At 36.8% G+C, this 20,391-nt stretch overlaps 3 protein-coding genes across 7 annotated transcripts; all 3 read right to left on the reverse strand.

Annotated features, from left to right (window-relative positions):
- Positions 1-591: 591 nt before the first annotated feature.
- LOC122314015 (two-component response regulator-like APRR9) lies at positions 592-5,673 on the reverse strand. 3 transcript variants are annotated; one of them, XM_043129388.1, is made up of 9 exons: positions 5,202-5,673; positions 4,039-4,200; positions 3,788-3,918; positions 3,520-3,675; positions 2,687-2,858; positions 2,291-2,612; positions 1,729-1,978; positions 1,207-1,623; positions 592-1,118 (listed from the first exon to the last, which is right to left on the reverse strand). In XM_043129388.1, exons 1-9 carry the CDS (start codon positions 5,506-5,508, stop codon positions 996-998), a joined length of 2,040 nt encoding a protein of 679 aa, XP_042985322.1. In that variant the 5' UTR covers positions 5,509-5,673; the 3' UTR covers positions 592-995. The 3 variants fall into 3 exon arrangements, with proteins under 3 accessions (XP_042985322.1, XP_042985323.1, XP_042985321.1); XM_043129389.1 differs by having other exon boundaries at positions 1,207-1,620; positions 5,202-5,670; XM_043129387.1 differs by having other exon boundaries at positions 1,207-1,978; positions 5,202-5,666.
- Positions 5,674-10,504: 4,831 nt separating this feature from the next.
- On the reverse strand, positions 10,505-12,645 carry LOC122314481 (transcription termination factor MTERF8, chloroplastic). Its single transcript, XM_043130103.1, has 3 exons — positions 12,246-12,645; positions 10,832-12,161; positions 10,505-10,740 (listed from the first exon to the last, which is right to left on the reverse strand). Exons 1-2 carry the CDS (start codon positions 12,526-12,528, stop codon positions 10,867-10,869), a joined length of 1,578 nt encoding a protein of 525 aa, XP_042986037.1. The 5' UTR covers positions 12,529-12,645; the 3' UTR covers positions 10,505-10,740; positions 10,832-10,866.
- Positions 12,646-15,456: 2,811 nt separating this feature from the next.
- On the reverse strand, positions 15,457-20,249 carry LOC122314248 (ABC transporter F family member 4-like). 3 transcript variants are annotated; one of them, XM_043129723.1, is made up of 3 exons: positions 19,007-20,249; positions 16,013-16,113; positions 15,457-15,901 (listed from the first exon to the last, which is right to left on the reverse strand). In XM_043129723.1, the coding sequence occupies exons 1-3, from the start codon at positions 19,841-19,843 to the stop codon at positions 15,742-15,744; spliced, it is 1,098 nt and encodes a 365-aa protein (XP_042985657.1). In that variant the 5' UTR covers positions 19,844-20,249; the 3' UTR covers positions 15,457-15,741. The 3 variants fall into 3 exon arrangements, with proteins under 3 accessions (XP_042985657.1, XP_042985659.1, XP_042985660.1); XM_043129725.1 differs by having other exon boundaries at positions 16,034-16,113; positions 19,007-20,248; XM_043129726.1 differs by having other exon boundaries at positions 15,817-15,901; positions 16,008-16,113.
- Positions 20,250-20,391: the final 142 nt, after the last annotated feature.

Genomic DNA, 20,391 nt, shown 5'->3' on the forward strand with positions numbered 1-20,391 from the left:
TGGCCTAAAGTAGCTTTATTGCATGTATGGCCTAAAGTCCCTGTTAAAAGTTCAATTAAAACATTAAAAGGGCGATAATGATCGGCATGGCGTTATTAACTCCAAAGTCTATATGGTACCTAAAGATGAAAAATGCCTTGGAATGAGAGGCACAAAATGACAACACATTAATCGATAAACAGAAACTTACTGCATTGAGCTATCTTTCACTATCACCATATATGCATACGGAAGAAGGAAAAGTAGGAGCCATTATTTATAGGAATTTGTGCACACTACCAACTTTGTTTAGTGGAAGGAGGCATTGTCACCATTGCAAATGTATTGACTCTACTTTTGAGTTGTAGGCAAAAATAAAGTCACGAAATTTCTTTAAGAGCTGGGAGTCTTGCGCTAGATTAGGTTGGCGTACAAGAAATTATATGGCGTTTCCTGTTCACTGCAATTTGTCCATGTTGCTGTTGAAGAACTAAAACAACAAAATAAGCTAAAACTCTCTTCCTCAACCCTGCCTCTTATATCTCTCTTTTGATTTTAATGTATCTTTGATTGAAAAAATAAAAATAAAACAACAAAATAAGCCGAGGAAAATGATGCATGAAAGCTTGAAAGATGTCACTCATTGAGGATGCTGCCAAGCTTAGCATGAGGACCCATTTAACTGAAGCCCATATTCAGGTTTCCCTATTGGCTCCCTCCTTGGTAATCAAAACATACATAACATTACAAAAGGAAAAGGAAATACAATAGAGTAGGTGGGAAGAAGAAGATGAACTATAACTTCTGTACCAATAAATCTCTAAGTTTCTAAGTGAAGAATCTACATATCAACAACCCTAAAATACAGCGGTTCAAATTCTGAACCAACATCCTACGAGAAGATCAATACAGAAATGGTGTTAGAACTTGTATATTGTCTCCTCTTTGCTTCTCGGGTTTCGACAAAGGATGAGGCAGAAATATATCAAGTCATTTTAGCCTCAGAAGTTGAATTGCTAGCCATCAAAGGAGTCGCCATCAGTTCCTTCAGGTGGGGGATAATTCTGCACTTGTCGAACAAACTGTCCTTTTACTCTTGGACGCTGCTCAGCAAGTTTTTTTCTGCTCTCATACCGTACCTGTTGAGTTATATTTCGAATTAACATATGGGGGCATTTTTATTGGTTGGACATTGTAGCAGTCAAAATGAAAGATGTAATAGCATACCTTTTTCTCATAACACCTTTCTTTCCGCTTCAAGCGGAACTTGGTTAGAGCCACTTCTCTTTGAATCGATCGATGAGCACTTCCACTAGGAGGGAGAAAACCTTCATTCTTATTCTCTAAAGCAGCCTTGGCAAAAGCAATGTGATCAACATTGCTGTTACTCCCACAAGTACTTCCATCCCCAATGCTACTACGATTACTTGCACCACCATTCCAGAAACTATTACTTTCACCCTGATCAGTGGCTGGAGATATATGTCCTCGGTCCTCCAGAGAATCAAATTTGTGTTCATGCTTGTGCATACTCTGATTCGTGGCGTTAATTGCATACGGAATATGTGGGTCATGGTGCTTCTCAGGGTTACCATTTCTAAGATTTGACTGGTAAAAAATATCCATACGAAAGGAGGGTTCCTGCTGGGCGAATAAACCTGGACTCAGCATTGGTGACGGACAAGACTGTGCACAAAAAATTGGAGAAAGTACAGAACCAAAGCCAGTGCATAGATTATCAATCCGTACCCCTTTTGCTGGAACTGGCACAGCAAATATTTTCTGTTGAGAGCATGAAGTTGCAACAACAGATTCTCTAGATTGACCAGTGGCCAGAGTGACAATGCTTCTCTGTGTACTTTGTGTCAAACCAGCAGTATCAGAACCAGAACTGGTAAAAATATTGGATAACATGTTCTCAGAATTTTTTCCACGCTCTTGCTGATGATCACAATTAACAACTGTTGTTTGTGGGGGTTCAAATGGCTTGTTAGTGTACCTGCAAGGACCACTTTTAGTACATAAAACCCAATAGAGAAGATTTTTGAAGATTTAATCAAAAAATTGAAGACAGATCAAACTGACGTTGCACACGCAAAACCCTCATCATTTACTTGGAGCATCATGTTCTAAACATAACCTACACACTTCTTGGGTTTATTTGATCCAGCCACTCGCATTAATGCAGCTAAACAGCAACTTATAAAATAAATAAATAAATAAATAACACTAGTGCTAATTTAAGAATTTTTTAAAGGACCTGATAACGAGTCACTCCTAGTGAAATATTTAAAAGGAAACTAAATCTCACCGCGTAAAGGCTGAGGGGTTAGAATGGCCAAGGGTACGCCTTTTCTCAGCATGTTCATTACAAAAGCCACTGGGATGAGATCTTTTCAAGGACAGATCCAAGTGAAGTGAAGAATCAAATTCCCCTATGCCTTTACCAGTGCAGTTTGGATAGCTGTGAAATGTTCCAATCAAATCAGCAGCTTCTCTAGAAGAGTTGACAATGACGTAACTATTATCAGAAGCCTCATTAGCAATATAATCCTCCCTTCTTTGACTTTCTGGTTCTGAATCCTTGCCAAGAGTTTTTTTGTTAGCATTGTTGCAGGCATCTACCACCGATCCTAGAGATATTCAAAGAGTTAGATGCTTCCCACCAAACAGAATATACGATGACGCTAATGTAAAAGGTGTTTACCCCCATCATCAGTCTCATGCACGGGCAGTTTCTGACCCAAACGGATGCATGCTTCATCCTTTTGTGATATTACATCACTTGGAAACAATTTGCCCCATCCTGATTGTGAGAAGCCCTTCATATTCTCCATGGAGGCACTTTCAGCTTCCAACTCTGGCTTTGTACAAGAGCTCTGCAAGAGATAGCAAACACGCAATCTCTATATGAAACTTCATGTACCCACCCTAAACTGCGAGGAAATATCTTTTAACCATAACTGGCCCTCGTTTAACATAGGCACGCATACCTTGGATGAAACACACATCAAGCAATCATGGCAATACAACTTGACAGTTAAAAAGCAATCTATGGTAACTTAACGTCTATGAGTATGAACATGCCATATTCATCTTGATCACTATCATGTTCCCAGACTCAACCAACCTGAATGGAGCTATTTGGTTTTACCTTCTCTTTTATATGTTTAGTTTTTTTTTATTTAATCTTTGAATATCTCTACTCTTCATCGTTTTTTTAATACACTTAGTTTGTCAGGTTGGATTTGGGTTGTAATTAGAAATACTAATGAATTTTCTCTTTTTTTCCATATTTTATCAATTCATTAATTTCTATTCAATGTCCACAAAAAAATTCCCAGTGAGTTAATAAAGACTGGACATTACTTCTCTAAACAAAATAGTGAACTAGTATGTATCCAAAGAAAAGCAATAATATACCACATAAATAAATTTTTTTAAAAATCAAAAGAACAAGCCAAATCTTTCATACAGATTTCATAATAATCCAATCACCAAGCAGTGCATTCTCAGATTACACTGAATTAGAAACGCTACCTGAGAATCACTTCCTTTTTCAATTAGTTCATTATTTTCCTGTCCACAAGCCATACGAACATTTGAACAGTTGCTTGCAGCATTGTTCTCAGAAGTGGCTCCTGCCTTTTCTTGTGCAACACTCTCATCTTGGGGATTATTTACACCAACCTTTGACTGATAGATCAAAAGGGACATATCAAGACTGAGAAAGAGGCTCATAACCTTCAAGACCAAAGGCAAAAGAAAACAAAGGGAAAATAAGGCAAAGCACAAGCAATAAGCATACAGTTTGTCTTCTCCAAACATGCTGCCACAAATTTCTCAGCTCATTTCTCCTAATAGGCTTTACAAGATAGTCAGCAGCACCTCTCAGCATGCATTTATAAACAGTGCTTATTGAATCCTGTGAGGACATCACTGTGAAATAACAGAAGTTGTACTATTAGTTTCATAATTTTCAGATACAATTTACCTATCAAAAAAAAAAAATTCAGATACATTGTCTAATATTCAAAGCCTTTATTCTGCAAACCATACTTATAACTGGGATGTTTTTGCAAATCTCATGCTCCATGATTAGCGTAAGAAGAGCAAATCCCGATATTGCCGGTAAATCCGCTTCTGTCAGTATGAGGTCTATGTTATGGGCTCTTTCCTTCAGTATCTCCCACGCTTTTAAGCCATCAGAAACAGCAACAACTGCACAAACAGTAATAACATTAGTTCCTAGAACAGCAAATATCAGGTTATAAGCAAAACTCAGTCAACAAAATCTCAATATTCAAGGAAGCAACAACAGTGGTAGAAATGAACATATACATGGCACCCGGATACTTTCAATTCCGTTATCTGTCTTGGGTTCTGTGCTCAAGCCCACTAGAACCTCTCAGATCCCCCAAACATTGATTTTTTCAGGCAGTATTGGTCTTAATTCAAGCAAAACTACTCTGTTGAATAAAAGACCCATGAAGAGCTACAGTATGTTGGAACGCCTAAAGGACATGGATGCTCCTAACCCATTTGGCAGCATTTGATATGTTCCTGTCATAATTCTTGTTCCTTGTGTCATGCGAGATGCGTTTCATCCACTTTTCTTTCCAGTTTCCCTTGATATTTTTTTGTATGTGATTCTTCCATTTTTTGTCTGCAAAATTTGCAGACCCTTACGGTTTTTCCCCCTTCACATGGTGTAACAAGTTCATCCAGACAAGCCTCTAATGATAATGGACTCAAAAGAGTGATTCTCTAGGCCAAAAATTATAGCCGGTAAATGAAGAAATTCATTCGGTGACACGGTGGGTTCGATACTCTACCAAATGGCCACAATAATTATTCCCATCTCCCCAACAGAGTAAACAGTAGAATATAAAAGAGAAGGCTTTTTCATTGTATATCCACCAAGATCCAGTTCCTAAATTTGAAAGTAAAACCAGCTAACCATGCCTAGCAATGGACAAGCCAACCTTACAAGCTTAAGATCGATTACATCACTTCCTACCCCTATCTAATCCCCATAACTTAGAACTCAAACTGCAGTATTATCCACTTGACATGTTCAAAATTTTTCTGGCAAAAGCCGAAAACCCAGTTCACAATTTGACAAAAAAAACTCTAAAATGGAAGAACACTCGAAATTAAGCAAGCAAATAAACCGGAACCCGCACAAAGACAGAGAAACGATAAGAAAAACACATACTGACCTCTGTAGCTGCACTTTCTGAGAAGGGCGGCTATGATATGCCTCGTGGAATCATCAGCCTCAACAAGCAACACCCTCAGCATCATTCTCGGCAAGAACCTCTCCCACCGTACAACCCCACTCGAAGTCCCACCCTTCCTCTTCTCCTTCATCTTCTTATCCTTCTTCTTCTTCTTCTTCTTCTTCTTCTCGATGCCGCTTTCCTTCACACTCTTAAGTATCTCCACATCCTCCTCCATCATCTCTGTCTCTGGCTCACTCTCCGCTCTCGCTCCCAGTTCCTCGCTTCTCAAAACCACCTCACCCATTTCTCACTCAATCCCTCAACTCTCTGTGAACCAGCGGGCGTGGTCGATCGCATATGCTTCAAGAAAGAGCTAACGAGGAGAAAAAAGGTAAAAATATCTGAAATGGCCCATGGGGCGGGGGAGCTCAAATATCTCGCAAGGTATCGGACGGTTAAAAGATCGACTCCAACAACGACGGGCTCAGATCTAACGGTGCGAAATATAATAATTCGAACCGCATCAAAATATCTTGTATGTGTGGTCTGGTTTGGCCATGTCAGCAGACCATTTGAATGTGAGCCAGATCAAAAAAAAAAGGCCACGAGTCTAGTGGGTTATGTTCTGTGGCTGTGGGAATGGAGGGTTGATATTTTTTCTCATTTTTTGTGGGTTCCATATGTTTGGAAAAGATTTTTTTTTTTTTTTTGGGGAGTTGCGCCATGTTTGGGGTGATCCCCTTTGGAAAAGTAATCCCAGTGGAGAGAAGCTTTCGATACGTGGAGACGGACCTAGTGGAGGGTTGGATTTGTGGCTTCGAAATTGTCCAACGTTTACTTTATCCATACACTTGCTGACCAGGACCAGGTTGTCTTTTTGCACAACTTGTCACTCGCTCGGCTTCTCCAGTGTAATTACCACAAGATCTTTTGGAGGGCTATTTACATCTCTCTCGAGTCGGGTCAAATTCACATTGGAGGCCCCAGTATTCGGCAGTGCAGTCGGCCCGTGGATTGCGTAATAGATAAGAGGGCCTATGGACCGGGCAGAGGGCTGATTGATATGAAAGGTAGGACACCACCTATCCCGGAACTATTATGTAGAAGCACGTCATGCCACGGTCACGTCGCATTTAAAGATTGGATACAGGAGGAAGAAGATCACGGCAAAATCTCGTCACTGACATAGGGGACGAAAGGTAGCTCCACCTGCCCAGCTGCCACCAAGGCATGGTCCGGGAAGGCCACGCGTATTTAAACACGTATTTAAAGACGACGTGGTTTCTCATTCCGTACGAAATATCAAGCAATATTTTAAATATCGTATGAGATAATAGTTAAAATATTGAAATGAAATATTTTAATTTTGATATTAATATTGTTTCGTGTACCGCTTTGAAATAATCGATATATAAATAAATTATATATATAAATATATATATTAATTATATTCTAAAATAATAATTTATATATAAATAAATTATACATAAATATATATGTCTATATAAATTATAAATATTTTAATCTAAATTATGGATAAAAAAATGAATTTATAGTTTGAAAAAATTAAAAAAAAAATCGAGACCGAAATACCGGCCAGTACGGGCCGGTACATAGGTCAATAAAGGCTGAAATATGGCCGGTATTTGAACTGGTACAAAATATATAGAATTTTTATATCGGTCCGATGGCCGATACGGTACGATTTTAAAAACAATGATACCAAAACTTCAAAGATGACTCATAATGAATTTTTTATTATATTTTTTAAAATATATAATTAAAATTTACTTTTTATTTTATATATTAATTTTTATAATATACCATATATTAATTTATCTATTTTTTATATTATTTAAATATAATACTTTTTAATATTTTTTATTCATTTTATATATTTTCTCTATTTATCAATGATATTTTCATATTTCTTGATATTTATAATATTTCTATATATACAATATCATATAATTATGTACTATTTTAAATTAATTCAAATTTATAAGCTAAATTAAAATATAAATTAATTTAAAAATTAAAAAAATTATATAATAAAAATATATATTAAAATATCACCACTAACCAAATAATTAATATTCAAATTATTAAAAATATCACATTTCCAAAGACAATGGCAACCTAACTACGTTGCCTCCAGTTTGTATGGATATGTGAGAAATAAATAAAAAAATATTACAACCACGTATAGGCTACTCCAAATGTAGCGGCTTTCCTGTAGCAAAGTGTATAGTTCCTTTAAAATAGAAGATCGGATGGAATGTGATTTTGAGAATTTTTCTCTATATTTTTAAGAAAAATATATTATAAAATATCTATTGGAAGTGCTCTAACACGAGATACATATAACTCACTTGACAAGCAATATAAAAGCTAGACGCCAATTTAGAATTCGGGGCTTATGATTTTTTACTAATTGGAATTCTCCCAATCAATAGAGATCTAACCATTGTTTCAAATTTCGTAATATATCAGCCAGTATATGTCGTACCGATCATTGATTCGACATAAAAATTTTATATGTTTCGTATATGTTCAAATGCTAACCATACTAGCCAATATTTTAGTCTGTATCGACTTACGTACTGACCGATAAGTTGATATTTCGACCTTCACTTTTTTTTTTCCAAACTACAAACTCAGTTTTTGAGCTCCAATTCATACCAAACTATTTATAATTTATATATATATATTTATGTATAATTTATTTCTATATAGACTATTATTTTGAAATATAATTAATATATATTTTTATATATAATTTATTCATATATCGACTATCTCGAAACAGTACACAAAACTATACCAGTACCGAAATATTTTATTCAAATGCCTTAATCGGTACGACATTCGGTACAGTATTCAAAACATTAGATCTAGCTTTGAACATCGAAGGTGACCCCTTAATCCCGACGAGTTACTCATTAATCCCGACGAGCTCCTCATTTTCTCCGTGTTGCGAGTGACTGAGCCTGGTACTTGGTATGCTAAACATGTCATCAACAATAAAGCGATTGAAGTCGAATTATACAAATTAAAATAAAATTAATAATTAATAATTAATAATTAATTTGTTAGAATTAGGTCAAAACATTAAAAAACTGCTTTAATATTTAATCCTATTTTTAATAGGACATATTCTACTTTTGAACAGGATCCGTTTGCAATTTGGGAGATTTGTCACTTTTACAATAAATTTTAATGATTGTTGAACCCAAGATTTCAAATTTTATATAATTATATATTTACACATAGATTTTGATAATAACAAATGAATTCAAAGAATAAAGAAGTCTCAAACTCAAGTGTCTACATAATGGAGTCAAGCACATCAAGGAAACAAGCATGAGCAAGAAGGGAACAAATTCACATTAAAATTATAGAGTAATGTTGTAAATCTCTGCAAAATTCGAAATTAGGATTAATGCTCAAAATTAATATTTTATCATAAAGCATTAAAATACATTTTCCACATGTGCATGAATATTTTTGAAAATTAAATTTGAAAATTTTGAAAAATGATTGATTGTCATCTTTTGCATGTGCATGCCTTGATTAAAAGGTTGAACTTTGAAAATATTAAAGATGATTGATTGTCATCTTTCACATGTGTATGTTTTATTTGAATATTTTCAAACGTGATTGATGTTTTTTTAGACTTATACAAAAGGTAGATGATTTTGTTTGAAAATTTTGAAAAGTAAAGTGTGCTCATTTTGTCATATACAAAAAGTAAAAGATTAGGTTTGAATTTTTTGAAAAGGAAAGTGTGCTCATTTTGTCATATGCCAAAAGTAAAAGATTAGGTTTGATTTTTTTGAAAAAATGAATGATGTTGTCTTTGACAATTGAAAAAGAATAACCTTTTATTTGAATTTTTTGAAAAAATGAATGATGTTGTCTTTGACATGTGAATCTTTTTAAATTTAAATATGAAGTCTCATATGCCTATAAATAGATCATTTGAGAGTTTCACATTTACAACACCAAGAGCATACAACATTCATTCAAAGCTTTCATTCTCTCTTCTCTAAGCATTGAGCCTTAATCCTTGTTCATTTTGAGAGATATAGTTTGCGCTGTATTGTTCTTATTTCACTCATTGAGGAGTGTTTTCTGATAACCTACCCACTATCAGCTTTTGTATCAGAAAAAGGGTGTGTATAACCCTTGTGCGTGTAAAAAATATTCTACACGGGGAATAGTTTAATCACCACGTGGAGGGTGATTGCAAGTGTAGAGGGTGTTCTACACGGATCCTTTGTAGCGGTATTGTTCAAAGGTGTAATAGGTTTCTATCTCCACCTGAAGAAGGTTGAATAGTGAATTTGAAAATCCTCAAGGGGTAGCTTGAGGCGAGGACGTAGGCAGTGGGGCCGAACCTCGTTAACATACTGAGTTTGCTTCTCTTTTACCCTTACTCTTTATATTTATTGTTATTTCATATTTTGTTTATACTTTATATTATATATTTGATTTATAATTGTTATTTTTTTAATACAACTCAATTCATCCCCCCTCTTGTGTTAGTCATCTAGACAACAGTTATGCATAAGGAAGATTTTAGGATTTGCGAGAATTGACACCTTTACTGGACCAACATGCTTGGTTGTAAAATTCACAAGAAGCGAATACGGGTGAGAAAGGGTGGCGACGACAAGAAGTGAATTTTTGGACTGAACTCTAATTGGTCGAGATAAGTTATATCTCAGTATCTTAGTTTGAAATTTGAGAATGTAGGTCAGCCGACTCAGCCAGCCTCCCTCCCTGGGTGGGGTACGTTCGGTTAAGTTAGGACTAGGAGATCCCAAGTTTAGATCTTCTGTTCACTCATTATTTTACCTGTTTGAGCAAGGAATAATATTATATGTAGTTACTCTTGACTATTCCCTACACTTTCTACTGATATAGTTAGTTAGATTAATTTTTTTTAATACACAACTAATTATATTATTAAAATATATAAAAAAATTTATAAAAGTCACTACACATAAAATTTTTAGTGAACAAAAATTATGCTCAAATAAGGGTTGGAGCACACGTAATAAGGGCACAAGAGCCAAGATTTTAAGAACTAAGAGCATATTGCTCTACTACCAAGGGTCCCGGTCCCTTTTGCAAAACACTTGAAAAGTTTGTGGATCAGTTCCATCATACTAGCCGCATACACGTGCTACAATCTGTTATTTAAAAATAGCAGCAATGGATGAAATCAAAACGAGAACATTTTCAAAAAATAAAACAATTCTTTTGCAATGGTTGCTTGGGAGAAATGAAAGTAATTAAGTAAAATAAATAAATATATAAAGGAAACAAAGAAAAAAAAAAATGAAGAAGAAACCAGTTTCATTCTTCATGTGATCTGACGTATCAAAGAAAAATACTTGTCAGTTCCAGATATCCGAGCATAACAAATCTTATCTCAGAGCAGATTTCCTACTACTCAAGCATCAGGCCTTTCAGGCGCAGATTGTTAGAAGAAATAACTCAATCTTCTATACTCCCAACCTGCAATTCTCTGCATCAAAAATTTTGATAGTCAAAATTCGAAGAGGAGAAAGTTTCAAGCGGTTGTTCAAATAAAGCTTCCATGAGTGATTAAAACCTACCTCATACTAAGGAACATAAATGCTATCCAGCTTATCTAACCTCCATTGCCATTCAGATCCTCAATCATGTGTAATAGCTTTGTCCCTTTCTTCTTTCTCAAGAATCTCTCAGTCGAAACAGTTAACAGCTTATTCAGCGACATTCCACCTCCAACAATCTTTTTCCTTGCCTCATATCTAGCCTTGATTCTCTCATCAAGCCTGTAACCAAGGAATGCAGGAAAAGCCAATAACTCTCCAACTTCACGACCCATACCCTCTACCAAGTACTCCACCTTCTCCTCCAAAGAATTATGATTGTATTGCAGTACCTGTGGATGCCTCATGCTCATGGCCACAATGTCAGCACATGAAAACCCATAATTCAGGAATAACCCAATTACCTTTTGCAAATTCTCACAGCTTGTTCTGGTTACAGATCCCATTGCCACTGCCATGTCCCTCGTTCTATATTTATACCCGATCTTCAGTAAAAACACAAGTTTATACTCAATGTTATCAAATGACAAGCCTAGAAACAAGGGAGCTTTGATCAAGAACTTGAAAATATCATCGGTTTCTAACCCACATTGCTTGAGAAACTCTATTCTAGGACGCAATTTTCTCTCCCTGCTGGCAGTAACTAGACTCGGAAACACAAGAAGAATCTTGAAGATTTCATGAGTATTTAGGCCAGCAAAAGACTTCAAGAACTCTATATGGCCCTCCATATGCTTCACACTATAACTCAAAATCATAGGAAACTTCCGCAGCACGTTCCCTGTGGCATCCTTATCTCCCCCACTAAGCTCCACGAGAAACCTGACTCTCGGTATCAACTCACTGTCCAAATCATAATTGAGAATCACCGGTCGCTTTACAATCAAATCAATGCCACCAAAGCGGCCCAAAAAGGCAATACTCCTATCAATTTCTTCGACTGGCCTATGACATAACGCCTTGGTTAAATTAACATTGTTGAGTACAAAAGCAATCTTTTCACACGAAACTCCCCGATTAAGAAGCAGTTTAACCTTTTGATCAAAACCAACCAAGAATCTTGGATCCGTGTTAGTCAAAATGCGCTTGAGCTGTGCAGGCTCAATCTTAGACTCCAATTCATCACACACAAAACATAGAAATGGGCCAATTTCCTCAGCTGTTAACACAGTAGGGCATTTCGTAATTAAGTAAGAAAGTGCAAGGCTATCAATCCCAACTGATTGTAAAGAATGAACCCGAGCACGTAATGAATCCAAAGATGTCAATGCAATAGCTGGGTTCTTTTCCAAAAGCAATTCGGTTTCTTTTTCTTTGATTCCAATTTCTCCGAATAAAGGAAAGAGAAACCCTGAAAACCATCATAAAAAACAAAAATAGGTTAACAAGTTTGGACTGTATTGTGTTCGAGAAATGAACTCTGAGAGTTACTCACTCGTATCACCGTGAAGATTGGCGGTCGAGTTGATGCCACTGCATAGGACTGAGATCTGTTTAGTGGGTCGAAGGCCCACGGGGAGAAATACCCGTTTGTGTTCGATTCTGGAGGCTTTACTGAGCTTTAAGAGAAACAAGCATTCATGGGGGTGGAAAGCTGAAAGTGAAGCGAGTGAGAATCGAACAGTTGTGGGAAGGAACAACGGGTGCGGAAATAGAGTAAAAGACGAAGAAGAAGAAGAGGGAAAAGGGTTTGCGGACAGAGTGAGTAGAGCATCCATTTTTCTCCAAGGGGATTCACGGTATTGCCGCGACGGGTGTTTTAAATGGGAAGCAAAATCGCAGACTCGGAGAGGAGAGAAGTAAAATGCATCGGCCTACGGTGTACAATGTAAGAATGCTGCTACGGTGCCGACCTAGGCAAAATTCATTTTTTTTAATTTTTTTTATTCATATTTTTTAAATATTTTTTTAAAAAAATATCAATCAATCAGTAAGTTAATTAAAAAAATTAAATATATAAGCTATCTGAATAAAGAAACAAAATGGAGAGACAGGACATAATAACATTATTCAAAATATAAACGATTAGAGTGGATTTTAACTTCTTCTTGGTTAAGACAAATCTTTGGGCACATAGATGAGACAAAATTTTCAAAATTCTTAAACATTCTTGTAATTTCATTTTTAAATATTACTTAAATATAAAATATTTTTCAATTTTAAATCGTCAATTTTTTATCTAATCATTATCATTTTTTTATTGACACTGTGTGTCTAAATAATTTAACAAAAAAAATCTCTCAATCTAATAGTTCCTAAAAATTGTTTGTACTTAAGGAGTTTTAAACCTTAGACCTAAGGAGAATGTACCCTCAAACCCAAGATCTTTACCACTTGAGCCAACCCCTAGAGGTTACCTAATCATTATCTAAATACAAAAACTTATACAATTTTTGTAAACTTCATAACAAAACACAAAAATAATACAATTTTTAAGAGCTTCAAAATAAAAATAATATAAAGAAATTATATTTAAACAAATTTTTAACTTTATAATATTTTTATTCAATTTTTTATCTCTTATTTTTCAAAACTCAATAAAATATTTTAACTCAAATATTTTATTATTATTCACATAATTCTAAGATACTTTAAGTATCCAAACGAGCTTGAATTGTGTTTGAGTTATATTTTTATTTATAAATAGCATATTTATTATTCAAACGAGTTTTTTTTTAATACAATTAATCGAACAAGTTCAAGTTTATTCATGAACTATTAAATCTTGAGAATAAATTATTTAAATCACGTCTTACAACTTTATGTACAACTTTGATAAATAAATTTCTTTTTTCTTAATAATTACAGGTTTACATACATATAATGAGTTTTGTTATAAAGCAATCGCTGTAGCAATGCACACATTACACATAATATGTGGCTGCTTCTGGTTTTTCTTTCTCTCCTTTTTATTTTTTTAAACCACACACAACAATACCACAAAGGGATTTCTCTCCCTCAACTTACCCAGCCGCTTTCAACCACCCAGCAGCTCCACCGATCACCTCATCGGCTCCCTCTCACACCGGCGACCCTCCAGCCACCTTCGAGCCTCCACAGCAACCCCCACGCATAGCCCCCCGTCCTTTCCAAAAATGGGTCTCACACATGAATTTAGCCACTATGCCACCGCCATATGCCAGCCCAACCACCAACATTGAGCCCTAAGACCTCCTAGCAACCCCACCGTCGAACCCAAGTCACAGCAAACCCCCTCCTCCCTTTCCATCCCAGCTCACAACTCGAAATGGGTCTCCCCCTCTCTCACCACCATGCCGCTGCCGTACACCAGCACAGCCACCACCATCAAGTCCCACGACCTCCCAAAAACTTTCACCGTCAAATCCAAGTCATGACAACCCCCTCCTCCCTCTCCATCATAGCTCACAACCCAAAATGGGTCTCCCCCTCTCTCGCCACCATGCCGCCGTATGCCAACCCAACCACCACCCCCGAGCCCCATAACCTCCCAGCAACCCCCACCATCGAACACAAGTCACGGCAATCCCCTCCTCCCTCTCCATCGCAGCTCACAATCTGAAATGGGTCTTCTCCTCTGTCACCACCATGCTACCGTCGTACGCCAGCACAGCCACCACCATCGAGCCCCACGACCTCCCAGCAACCCCCATCATCGAACCCAAGTCACATCAACCCCCTCCTCCCTCTCCATCGCAGCTCACAGCCCCTAGTAGCTTCACTTGCCATTGTTAGGGATTTTGGATTCAATGGGGGGCTTTGGGGTGAGGGGGCTTGGGGAAAAATTGGTCAATTTGCGGCCACATCATATGTGATTCGACTGCCGCCAAATAGTGACTACTCCCCAAATTTTTTTCTTAATGAATATATACATAAAGATCCAAGCAAGACGCATAGTATCAGGAATATGATTTTATCTTATATTTATAAATATCTTAAGATATTCTCATTATAAATTTAGAGATAATATTATGAATTAAGAAATACCAAGTTATTTAAGTTTGAAAAAGTTTAAACTAGTAAAGTTGGCTTTTATGCAAATTATATCATTTAATAATCGATCATAGTTCAATTTAAACGAATTGAGCCTAGTTCAAGTTTGACCGAGACGATCTTGAGCAACATGGACTGACAAATGAAGCGACTGCGTTTATTTATAGCCCTATATGCCTTCAAGGTTTTCTAAACCAAACATGTTCCTCACAATTATTTTGTTTAAATAACAAAATTTTGTTCAAAATGTAGAAGGTATAATAATCCTAACATATCACTAATATACTGGAGAGAAATCTATGCAAAATAAATGAGTGTTTTTTCTAGGTTATTGGAAGAGCCAATCCTAGATCTCATCCTAAGATATATGGAGTCAATGCTACAACCTTTGCTAAGCTGATTAAATCAGGTTGCAAGTGAATGTGAACAAACTTGACCGTCGGAATGCACAAAACTTGCACACGTTAAAGAGGTGATGACACAATCCTAAGTCTTCCAACAGTCTAGACGGCGGTCGTCAAACTAGAGTCCCCGAGAGACTATCGATCACTACATCTCAAAAGAATTGGTCTTGGTGAATCAAATTCCAGTGTAGTTGGAGATTTCATTTGAAACCATTCACAGTAGTTCATCAAAAGCACATTCATTCAGTTTGACACATGGGGGAACAATAGTGATCAATCATAATAACTCATGCAGAAGCATTATCTACGCTCAAATTTTAAATTTGGAGTTACACAAGAAAGATCCGTCACAATATAAGTAGATACCTTCAAATGAGGGAAGAAATAAATACTCATGCCATGTTTGATTGATTAAGCCAATTGTAGAAGAGTTCTATGTCCAGGTGTGAGTTATCCTAGAAGAACTCCTTTAAGTTCTTCCACATACAACAAGTAGAAGTAAATAGTACCCGATTGCATTATCAGACGATCAGCTGTGCCCAATTCAAAATTTTCTTATAGCATATTAATCAGGCCTCTGAATTTTCTTTCGGCATCTTTGTGACACGTTCTAAGAGGCTTTTCATCTTGTTTCTTGCTCGTAGGAATTCCTTTAATAAGGATAACTGGTGAGCCTCCCTTTCTTGATTTTCTGGGTGATCTGGAAAAATGAAACCTGCAAGAAAATTATGATGATGATGACGACGACGACAAAAATACTGACACATTTTTCATAGACAAACAGACAGCAATAGAAGTTGGGATCAAATAACGTAAGAAACCTTACGCAGCTAGCAAGTGCACTTGCCTCTTTTTAGGGACTTGAGTAAGAACATCAGGTTTGTCTTTACAAGCATCTTCCTTTGTGTCTGTCTGAGAAATCTGTCCCTGCAAAAGGCAGCCGAAGGATACAGCTCATAGCATGCTAAAAATAGTCAAAAGGAAAATACTATCTTCATTTTTGAGAAATTTTAAAAAGAAGGATGATCCGAACTTATAAGTGATTCCCAGCATGTTGTCCCTGAGGTATAATGATGGGAGCAACCCCCTCTAACAGTAATACATGATGCTCTCATTTTCAGCTTTTCTACCAGAGTGGCACTAACTAAAGATGCATGAAACATATTTGTATGCAACTGAACAAAAAAATATATATTTGAATGATTTCTTATTATAAAGAAAAGTAAATTCTACAGAAAGATGGTTAATTCTGCCACATCTAGTTTTAAGAGCAAGTACCTCAAACAGCAAAGAGTCAACTATGTGTGTGTTAGCGCATGTGCAGGAATGTGGGTGGGTGTTGCAGACCTATCTATCAAAGTCAGCTTTGTTCTCTCTCTCTCTCTCTCTCTCTCTCTCTCTCTCTCTCTCTCTCTCTCTCTCTCTCTCTCTATGTGTGCATGCGTGTGTGCGTATGTGATTGTGTCGACACACACACACATACATACATCCATATGCATGCGTGTGTGTATAGAGGAGGGAGAGGAAGAGAGAGAAAGGCTGCCGAGTTACATCTTCAACTAACAATGGGAGAAACAAGTTAGTAAAAATCAAAGCTCTCTAACCTTCAATGGACAGTAACATAATTGAATACAGCTATTACAACAGATGATTATGATTAATTACTGAGATAAAAAATTACTTGTCCGGTTTTATTGCACCATTATAATACTGGACAAAGATAATGTTACTAGTCACATACTGTCACAAAAGCATGAGAAGAAAGTTGCTTGCCCACTTTTATTTCACTACTGTAATACTGGAAAAAGATAATGTCGTTAGCCACACACTGTCATGCAAATTAAGCATTTTCAAACTGAGAAAGTTCAAGAGTGTGTCAAAAACCAGAACAATGAAGCAACTATTAAAGTGAGGATACAGGAATCGGTAGAGACCTCATGCACTAGCTATGATAGACCTACCTTGTTTTATGGCACAATAATGGATGTCATCACCACGTGAACCGGTGTAGATAAAATAATTGAAAGTTTGGCAACCATTCCATTTCTATCAGTTAATTCATCCAACACAACTGAACACTTGAACAAAATAGAGGATCCAACAATAATATAATAATATAAAGACCACTATAGGCACACAAAAATCCATGAAAATCTCCAATCCACCACCAGAATAGTTATCATGCCCACACATCCTCTAAGTTCAACTTGTTTACAATTTAATATGATTAAACAACTTACACGTGATGAGCACAAAAGGATGAAGAGAACAAGGTCAAAATTAAAAAGGATAAAGCAACACAACAATACAGAAGAACATGTACCACCCAAAGAAAAAGAAGCTAGAGGGATCTCTTGCACTTGGAACAACAACACAAGGTAAAAAAAAACTGCTGGATCAGGTTTGAAAGCTGGCTCTTCAACAAAATACGATTGCAGCCTCTTAAAATTAACAATCATTTCATGAAAAAAGTCACCTGAAAAGAATCTGCTTATTACATCCAAACAGTAATCATATGGTTGGCTACATATAACTTGAAAAAGTTCAAAGTAAACTGCAGCTGATATTTGATCAACACTCGCAAATCATATTTTGTCAGCACTCTCAAAAAATCAAAATTAAACGTATTTAAATCATTTCAATGCTGAAGAAACAGGCAATAATTAAAAATGTTCTCCATGCACATAAACTCTCGACAATGCTTATGCAGTATGCTCCCAGCCCACTCATCTTTTAAAAGTAGGCCAATATCTTATTCACTATAATAGTGATATCTTGGAAAGAGAGTAAACAATCATCTTTTCTTCTGATCATGGTTTTTTTTTTATCGGTAAACAAGATCTTATTGATCATAAGAATAGGCAAAAGCCCAGGTATACGGAACATATACAACAAGTATATATGTGATGAACTTTTCCAAAGTCCAAACCACATTTGTCCAACACTTCTCAGCCCTTATCTTTGCCAATGTTGAACAGAAAAAGATCCATAAAATACAAAAAATCAAAGATAATTTGACAGTTCGTTCATAAGATAAATAAACAACAGTGAAATATATGAGCAACTAATTTTAAGTCTAGGGAGATGACTTATAATTCAAAATAACTTCCAAAGTCCAAACACACTAATGGAATTAAAATGCTCACATGAAATTAAGACTATCCTATGGAATGTAAATAATGAAACACCCAATCATACTTGTCAAAAAAAAAAAAAAAAAAAATGAAACACCCACACATATGCAGCTCAAGTCCCGGCCTTGTCTCTAAACAGGCACCAAATTAGAGAAGTGTGCCAATACAAGCTTATAAAAGAAACAGCATCTCCAGTTTAGTCTCTTTAACAGCCGAAAACGAGACGAATCACACTGAGACTGAAATCAAAACTCCAAAAGCACAAGCATTACAACCGAATATGAAACTCCAATTCCATAGGGCATTCATGTAACAAATGCAAAATACAGACAAATAAACAATGTGCTTCCCCCCCTTATCGTAGCCAACCCCAACTCTGGATCGTGGAGTTTCAAACTCCATAATATTTTACCAAACCGTAAGACTCATCCTCGTATCAATTGTAATCCAAGTTGCCATAATAAACAACAGCAAACACAAAGATGTCAACATGCAATAACAAAAACCCCAAAAGATTGTATTTCGACAGAAACCAGAACATCCCCCATTCACCAAAACAGAATGTCGTTAAAAATGATTGCATGCATCAATACCATGACAGATTACATTGTACGTAACTACATTACATGCAATTACATTTACATACTTTCAATCAAACATAAAAAAACGCATAACAATTCTCTTACTTGATTCAAAGCCGCTACAGACTCCGAGCTCGAAACCTTGGTTTTCTTCATCACCCCACCAAAATTTTCATCGTCACCGTTATCATAGTCACGAACACCACTCCCTAATTTCCTCTTCTTCCTACCAAAGCTCCTCACTTTCTCTCTCTTCTGCCTAACCTTCCACATGTTCTTTCTCCTATACACCACCTTGTCACTCTTCCACACCCCGAAACTCGTATCGATCACCGTCACCTCACTTCTCGAATATCCAACTAGTTCTCTCTCCCCCTTATCCTCCTCCTCCTCCTCCTCCACCCTCTCCTCTTCCTCCTCTCCCACGTTCCCTTCTTTCGTTTCCTTCGAACTGTTATCTGAATTTAACAACGCTGTTCGCGGGCCATTATCGTCTTTCGAGGCACAAGCGGGACTCTTCACTTCTTCTTGTTTCTGTTGTTGGAGATGCGTATTACTGATGGTTGAGGTGGTTAGAGATTTGGGGATTGCTTGTTTCCTGGGAAACTTTTTCCCGGAAAGTTTGGAGCTTTTGATGTGGGCATCACCGTCCATAAAGAATAGCTCGGAGAGGACATTGCTCATGATATTGTACAGTTTTTCTTGCTGTTGATGTCCGCCTTCGTGCCCTGCCCGATTAGCTACTCGTTCGTGGTCGGACTGAGTAAAGCCGGAGTTGGAGCGGGTCGACTCGCTAGGGTTTTGGTTATGGAGGAAGTGGTCGACGCCGAGGTTGTTATCAACATTGTCTTCGTCGGCAGAGGTCAGGAAGCCCTTGTTGGACCGAAGCCGGTCGAGCCAATTCGTACCGGACTTTCCGGGAGAGGGAACCGAGCAGAGCATTTTGGTTTTCCGGAACACCGAGAAAGGTGCGCGCTTGTGGTATAGGTAAGAATCGGAGAATTCTTCGAACCGCAGCGACAGGGTGAATTCGGAGAATCGGAGGAGAGCACCTGAATCACTCTGAGGCCCGAAGATAGAGAGGTCTTTGACTCTTTGAGCCTCTCTTTTTTGTTTCCTCCTTTGTGCTGCAATAGTCTGCTGAAAGAGTACAGATCAATGAAGAGCACGTGTCAGAAATCGAAAGTGTATTTTGGTAAAAGTGGACTTGGTCTGGCTGTCGGAATGACAAAACACGTTGAGGTTGAACTTCCATTAAACAGATGAAAGAGAGGGTTCAGCTCTTCCGTACGGTAATAACAGTACACTACCTGGACAAGAGGTAACCCCTCCCCTCCATATCAACCCAGCTCTCAGAATATAATATATATCAAGGATGGCAGTCATTTCGGAGCGAGTCAAATGATATTTTTCAATTCTAATAAAAAATGTTAAGCACATCTTATCACAATTTTTTTAACTTTTTAGATAAATATAATAAATAATTTAAA

This window comes from Carya illinoinensis, chromosome 6 (genome assembly GCF_018687715.1).
Source record: "Carya illinoinensis cultivar Pawnee chromosome 6, C.illinoinensisPawnee_v1, whole genome shotgun sequence".
NCBI classification, from domain to species: Eukaryota; Viridiplantae; Streptophyta; class Magnoliopsida; order Fagales; family Juglandaceae; genus Carya; species Carya illinoinensis.

What these genes read in the sequence shown, in the direction of transcription:
- LOC122314015 (XM_043129387.1), bottom strand. Translation starts at nt 5,508, where the DNA reads ATGGGTGAGGTGGTTTTGAGAAGCGAGGAACTGGGAGCGAGAGCGGAG. An exon ending in CAAAAACATCCCAGTTATAA is followed by an intron (nt 3,919 to 4,038) that starts GTATGGTTTGCA and finishes GTTATTTCACAG; the next exon opens with TGATGTCCTCACAGGATTCA. An exon ending in AAAGGTGTTATGAGAAAAAG is followed by an intron (nt 1,119 to 1,206) that starts GTATGCTATTAC and finishes ATAACTCAACAG; the next exon opens with GTACGGTATGAGAGCAGAAA.
- LOC122314481 (XM_043130103.1), bottom strand. Translation starts at nt 12,528, where the DNA reads ATGGATGCTCTACTCACTCTGTCCGCAAACCCTTTTCCCTCTTCTTCT. An exon ending in CAATCTTCACGGTGATACGA is followed by an intron (nt 12,162 to 12,245) that starts GTGAGTAACTCT and finishes GATGGTTTTCAG; the next exon opens with GGTTTCTCTTTCCTTTATTC.
- LOC122314248 (XM_043129723.1), bottom strand. Translation starts at nt 19,843, where the DNA reads ATGCTCTGCTCGGTTCCCTCTCCCGGAAAGTCCGGTACGAATTGGCTC. An exon ending in CTGTAGCGGCTTTGAATCAA is followed by an intron (nt 16,114 to 19,006) that starts GTAAGAGAATTG and finishes TGCCTTTTGCAG; the next exon opens with GGACAGATTTCTCAGACAGA. An exon ending in CAAGTGCACTTGCTAGCTGC is followed by an intron (nt 15,902 to 16,012) that starts GTAAGGTTTCTT and finishes ATTTTCTTGCAG; the next exon opens with GTTTCATTTTTCCAGATCAC.